The 6,864-nt window shown below is 36.2% G+C and overlaps 1 protein-coding gene across 1 annotated transcript; it reads right to left on the bottom strand.

The window, feature by feature from the left end:
• Positions 1 to 806: 806 nt before the first annotated feature.
• On the bottom strand, positions 807 to 4,540 carry LOC107141122 (cyclic AMP-dependent transcription factor ATF-4-like; the record flags this gene model as incomplete). The annotated part of the gene is made up of 2 exons (XM_048813845.1): positions 807 to 1,397; positions 4,533 to 4,540. Coding segments are annotated over 2 exons (504 nt in total), but the record flags the coding sequence as incomplete, so codon positions are not given.
• Between the last annotated feature and the right edge of the window lie 2,324 nt (positions 4,541 to 6,864).

The following is a 6,864-nucleotide window of genomic DNA, read 5'->3' as shown; positions in this document are numbered from 1 at the left end:
AAGAATAACTCTAAATCTCTTCAATCTATTTGCATTCATTAACTAGCACTCTAGGGTAAAAATAATTATGGCTTTTGTTATGGCTTTATATTCCTTTAAAATACTGACTAAAGTAAATTTCCAATTTGGGGACAGATAAGAACTAATGCCATTTAGTTTTAACAGGATTTTAATCATAAAGCTAAAGACATAAATGACATTATCACTTAAAAGTTACTCCACTTTACTTCCTGTTCACCATTGAATCAGACTCTCTTACATTAATTCCAACAGAAAATCTAAGAAATTCTTGGATCCACCTCCAAAACATATTAGGTAATACCCTGAAAAGTCAGAATAATGGCAGAAGAACATCTTATTTTAACTTTTGAGATAATAACACAAAAATATTCTTTTTGCTAAGTAGATCATTACTACTTTTAACTGTGGCATACTATAATATTTGAAAATTAAAATAAGCAAGAGAAAACCATAATACGCTCGAAATAAGACTGTATTGAATTTTCACAGGCACAGTTTCAAGCAAGACTAATTAACCCTCATTATTCACTAGGACTACTTCATGTAGGGCAGCTTACAAATAAGGAAGACTTTACAAACAGCTCTCACTTCAATAGGTCTTAAGATAAACATTCTATTTTTTTCAATAGTTATATGGGTACCACAAAGATACATCTTATCACTACTACTTGAAATTTCTTGCTGTTCTTCATGATTTCTTCAACTTTTTTTTTAATAGTGGATACACAATTTTCTAAAAAGTCTGAATATTCTCAGTATAGCTCATCTCTCTTTTTTTTTTACTATTACTTTAACTACAAAATAATTTATTACAACACAGCTTCAGCACGAGAGACATATGTACAAGCATAGCACTCCTGACTACCCTACTGAAGGACCCTTATTTCCCCTTTGCCTTGCGGACCTCTTCTGTCAAATCTTTCAGATATTGGATCTCCTTGGCCAGAGAATCTGCCTTCTCTTTCAGAGCCTCATTCTTCTTTTCTAGCTCTTTACACTTACCAGTAAGAGTTTCCTGTTGTGCCCTCTTCTTCTGGCGGTACCTGGTGGCTACTGTCTTGTTTTGCTCCATTTTTTTCAACTTTTTATCCATCTTCTTACCTTTTACTTTTGCTATAACCATTTTATCTCCAGGAAGGTCATAAGCTTTGGGGCAGTTAGACCCACAAGGGCTACCTGGAGATGGCAGGCTGACATTAGCAGAGCCTCTGGAGGTGGAAGGGCTATGCTGAGGAGAGCCCAGGTAGGATTCTGGGTTCATACAGATGCCACTAATATTATCTGAGGGGGCATCTTCCTCCTTGATACATTGAGGGATCATAGTACCATAAGCAGCAGAGTCGGGCTTCCTCTCTCCTTCAGAAATTTCCACTTTGCTGCCTAGCTCTAAGCTAAAGGAATGATCTTGAGTAGAAGAAAGAACCCCAGGGGGAAGGGAAAGAGGTTGAAAGAATGTGAAAGGGGCAACCTGGTCTGTTTTTGTTAAACTTTCTGGGAGGTGGCCAATTAGGTTCACTATCTGGGGTGGGGGGCGTTCCATATTAGTCTCTTGGAGTAGAGGGGCAAAGAGATCACTGAGCTTCCTGAGCAATGAGGTGTTGGCGGGAGACTTGATGTCCCCCTTTGACCAGTCAGGTTTGGGGGCTCAAGAAAGCCTAGGTCTCCTAGATGACTACCTGGAGGTGACCAAGCACTTCAAACCTCATGGATTCTCCAGTGACAAGGTGAGCTCCTCCGAATGGCTAGCTGTGGATGGGTTGCTCAATGCCTTAGTACTGCTCATCTCTACATAAAAATTGGAGTTCTCCACAAATTAATAATATGCTTGGCAATCATCCTTTCCTTTCTAGTGTACAATCAAGTAAAGTTGTGCAAGTCAGAAGGGGGGGGGATGTTTTCATATTTCACATAACTTTAAAAAAGTTTATTTCATAGAACTGTAGGGGTGCCAGCAAGATAACTTTTGAATGATACTTTCAGTTGATCACTGGCATCCCACCACCTCTGCCACATCCTGGGAGATGTCAGCAACTTTCACAGGCAGCACAAAAATGAGAGTCTTTCAATAGAGGTGGCCTATGGTGCTGATAAATGGCAGGACCCCGGGAGTCCAGTAGCTCAGTGCTGGAAGTTGGCCTGGAAGTCAAGGTGCATGCACAGGAACAGGAAGTGATGCAACAGGAAGTGACACAAATCTCTGTGGAGGCTGATGCACAAGATTCATGTGCAGGCTGAAGGGCAGTATGCTGACCTCCTGGAAGACATGGCAGATGACGCATTGGTGTTTATTTTATTTATTTATTTTTTAATTTAAAATATCTTTTCCTTTCTGTTTATTTTGGTTATTTGCTTTTGTTATTTTAAGCTTGTTTTATAATCAGTTTTCAGATAAAGACTCTGATATTCCCACAAAAAAATGTTAATTTTTGTTTTTTAGTAATAAAGGGTTTCAGTGGATGACCTGATCCAGTCAAGACTTGATTTTAAGCTTTGTTATGTCTGACCTATTTCATTTTTGCTAATTATAGGATGTGATCATTTCTAGGACATGTCTTTTCCCAAGTCTCTGGGTTTAGCAAGTCTTCTCCACCTTGATTTCTATTCTTGAATTTCCCCAGTGTCCTTCAGCTGCGGAAATCATGGCATTAGCGTTTTCTGTCTGCTGTTTTCTATATATTTCTTAGAGGCTTGCTTTGTCATAGCTCAGATGTTGATTAACAATTTGAGGGTAAGCTGAGTGCAGAGATTTGGGTGCTTTCCCATATTCCTTTCACTTCAACAGTTTGTTCCTTAAATCTCAGCTCTGTTAGAATCCTTAACTCCAGCCCCTTTCCTTAGATGTATGGGACTGCTGCTTTCTTCTTGGGTTTTCCTCACTTTCACTACAATTTGGAAAATGCCTTGAGGAAAATTCCAAGGTCAAGGTTAATACATCTTGTATGCTTTCCTTTCTCAAGGATTCTAGCTGCTCAGTGTTACTTGGCACAAGTCTCTAATGCCTTCAGAGGATTGTTTATATGTTTTTCCAACTTTTAAAGTTATTTTTGGTAGAAGAGTTAATTCAGTATATGTTACACTCATGGATCCAGAACCCAGCATTTTATTCACTGAATTTTAATTTCAAAAGTTACTTTTATCATTTCTAAATGTTATTTTTACTGAAGGAAGACAAAGTGAACATGCGAAGAGAATTAAAAAAGGACATGGTACATGTTGCAAGCATCCTTTGTCTTCCTTTAAATATTGTATATGTGCATCTATAGTCGAATTCTGTTTATCTTTTTCTTTGTACAGTTTTTTATAGTAATTTTTATGTTCATCTCATATAAACTGATGCCAATTTGTGGAAGTTTTAAATTTGAGAATCTTTCATTTTTAGGAACTTGCAAATGATTTATTAGATGCATTTTTCCTTATTCATTATGAGTCTAGGCTTAAAATAACAGAGCTTTTGAGAATTTCAAGACTGGCACACTGAAGCAAAATTTATACATTTTAATTTTGAATTGTTTTCTCCATGGTAAACTTGAAAAGTAATAAAAATGTTTAATAACCTTAGATTCACCAAGTTTCTCCCTTATAAGCTGTACCTACAGAAATTCCAAGCCCATCTTATTAAACATTTTTGTTTATTTTATAAAACATGGATTTTAGAAGGAAAGCTGTTAGCTCAAGTTCAACCAAATTTAAAGATTTTTTTTCTCCCCCCGCTTTTTTTTTTTTTTTGTACCAGGAATTGAACCCAGGAGTGTTTAACCACTGAGCCAAGTCCCCAGACACCCCCTTCTTTTTTTGCATTTTATTTAAAAACAGGTCCTCTCTAAGTTGCCTAGGGTGGCTTTGAACTCATAATCCTCCTGCCTCAGTATCCTGAGCTGCTGGGATTACATGCATGCCCCCCATGTCTGACTAGGATTTTTTTTTCCTTTTTGAGGAAAAGGAGAATGTCTTTTTTCCCCTAAGATCCAGTGAGCAATATGTGAAAATAAGCTTTGGTTCATTTAAAACTTATGACAGATTGATGAATGAATTATTTATCAACTAAAGTGAATTATCTACACAACTGTTTAAACCATTCCAGTACTGTCCCTTGGTAGATGACAAATTGGTTATGATTAAAATTATTGTATTTGAGGCTGTATATAGGTATGATATACTGAATTATAATTAAATAAAAGGAATTGAGACCTGAAATGGGATGTTTCTGTGAGGTATGGGCTCATTCTAAGGGTGGTAGATGGGGGAGAAGTTGGGGAATAGAATAGAGTAGAAAGTGTTAGCAGAAAGAGACCACAAATCCCTTGACTGCTAGGCCATTGTTTATCTCTTTTACTGCTATATCCAAAGTAACTTGACAGTCTATCACACAGTAGTTGCTCCAAAAATATTTTTAAAATACTTTTTTAGCTGTAGATGGACACAATACCTTTATTTTATTTATTTTTATGTGGTTCTGAGGGTTAAACCCAGTGCCTCATACATGTGAGAGGAGCACTCTACCATTGAGCTACAACTCCAGTCCCACTCCAAAAATATTTGAACTGAAAATATTAAAGATGGACTTCAAGACATAACAACAAATACCTCTGTCTGTGATAGACTGCCACATGTTTCTCCATAATAGGAAGAGATATTTCTAGGAGAACTGGCTAACTAAAAAGATCTAATAATTGGTTGACCTCTCCCCTTATCAATGGACTTGAACAACTGTCGATCTCTTATTTTTGGGTCATAATAAATGAATATTTATGAATCCTAATTTTCCCTTCACAGTGTTCTTTCTGATAATAACAAAGTTAACTTCTTTTCTGTATGATGAGGGCTTTCATGTATTCATGAATTTCATGTATTCATAATAAGGGCTTTTATATATTAATTTATACAACATTCATATAAACCCTATGAGATAGGTGCTACTTAAGAATAGTAAAGAATAGTAAAATTAGTATTAATCAATCTAATTTACTACTGTTGTACTAAATATTTTTTGTTTTGGTAATATTGTCAGAGGCCTAGGTAAGTGTGTATAATCAGCCTGAAGAAGTCAAACCACCCCAGAGGAAATTGTCTAATTTCTGATCTACACTTAATATCTTTTTAAACAAATTCCCTGGCTTTCCCTTACATTGCCAAGGATCCACTTTACTATAGTTTCATGTACATTACCATATACCAGTTCTAAATTTCAAAAGCAAATAACCAAAGATTTGCATTCAAATTAGCATGCGAGATACACTACACTTCTGATTATCTTTTAAGTCTTTTAAGTATAAAAGAAGATGGTGAAGCAAATTCTGGATAATTTGCTGCACAAGTAATTTAGTAAGTTGACAACTATTTCATGAACCTGAAATTGTGTGCCGATCAATTAGTTTTATCTGTCAATGCCTTCTTGTGGTTTCCTTATAGAGTACTTAGGTATCAGCAGCATCTTTGCAAGAAAATGAGGACAAGTGAATGAGCAATTTCTTACAGACTATCAAACACTGCAGAAAGTGTTTGATATGTAATGAGTAATTTAATTATTAGAATCACTCTGTGAACTAGATATAATCCTAATTTTTCAGATGAGAAAACTGAGCAGAACGTAGCATATTGTGTATTCTTTTAACCGGGTTCTCATGTGAATAAATTGTGTAATTATTAAGAGATGATTAATAACCTTAAAATACTTGTCATTTCAAATATAAGTCAAATATAAGGCATCTTTATGGATGCATAACTGGTGATGGCCTGTAGAGGTTTGATTTCTTCTGGCAGTTTTCCTGAGGTAGTTCTTCCACCCAGCCACAGTGCGCCAGGTTTTTATTCCACAAGCTGTGAATTGTAGTCTATCTTAAATTTCTTCTTTCCCAAGCTAAGATTTTTTTTGTTTACAGATTCTCAATTGAATTGAATTGAATGCAAATTTATGGTCATAAAGACTACATTGTCTGGCTATTTCTATGTGGTAAGCAATTAGTGCCAAAATAAAACAAGGAGTTGCCTCTGAGCTGGTGATTACCTTAGTCACGAATGGCTTCATTCCCTAAAGAACTGAAATCCAATGTGCATTCTTTACTAAAGCATTGGTCATTTCCTGTGGAAAACTAATTGGGGTGTGTTCTATTTAGAAAAATGATATATTCATTCTTACAAAAATATTTAATTTTCTTCTGTTGTACTCTTTTGTATATTTTCTTCTTTTTCATTTTAGAACCTACTCTAGGCTTCTAACCAAAAGCTTTTAGGCTTATAATTTTTGGCTATGCTACAGGCTTCATGACCATGGGAACCTGATGACTGCCCTTTGGAAAACAGTGTGATTTTACTATAAAAGGCATCTTTATGGATGCATAACTGGTGATGGCCTGTAGAGGTTTGATTTCTTCTGGCAGTTTTCCTGAGGTAGTTCTTCCACCCAGCCACAGTGCGCCAGGTTTTTATTCCACAAGCTGTGAATTGTAGTCTATCTTAAATTTCTTCTTTCCCAAGTATCTATACACCATGAACTTGCTCTGAGAAAGGGGCTTGAGTCTGTAGGGCTGGGTATGTGAGGGTGGGTGGCTGGACAGAGTATGTGATATTGACACATTGCATTTTTGTCAATCCAATGGCTGAAATGTCAGCAAAGAAACGAAACTCTCACAAAGAGGGTTAGGTTTAGAACAACAATAGATAAATTGCACATGCGACTTTAAATCTTCTTCTTCTTCTTCTTTTTTTTTACTTTTTCTATCCTTCCTCTTTTGGCATTTTCCTGTTTTCCTTTTGGCTGGCCCCATTCTTCTTGGGTTTTCTCATTTAGGTAGTTGTTTTCACACTTTTGATCACCTGGAGGGCTTGAGACAATACAGGTTATGG

The sequence above is a fragment of the Marmota marmota genome, unplaced genomic scaffold, assembly GCF_001458135.2.
Source record: "Marmota marmota marmota unplaced genomic scaffold, marMar, whole genome shotgun sequence".
Lineage (NCBI taxonomy): Eukaryota > Metazoa > Chordata > Mammalia > Rodentia > Sciuridae > Marmota > Marmota marmota.
The sequence above is the reverse complement of the archived record's forward strand: the minus strand, read 5'-3'. Positions and strand labels throughout refer to the sequence as shown.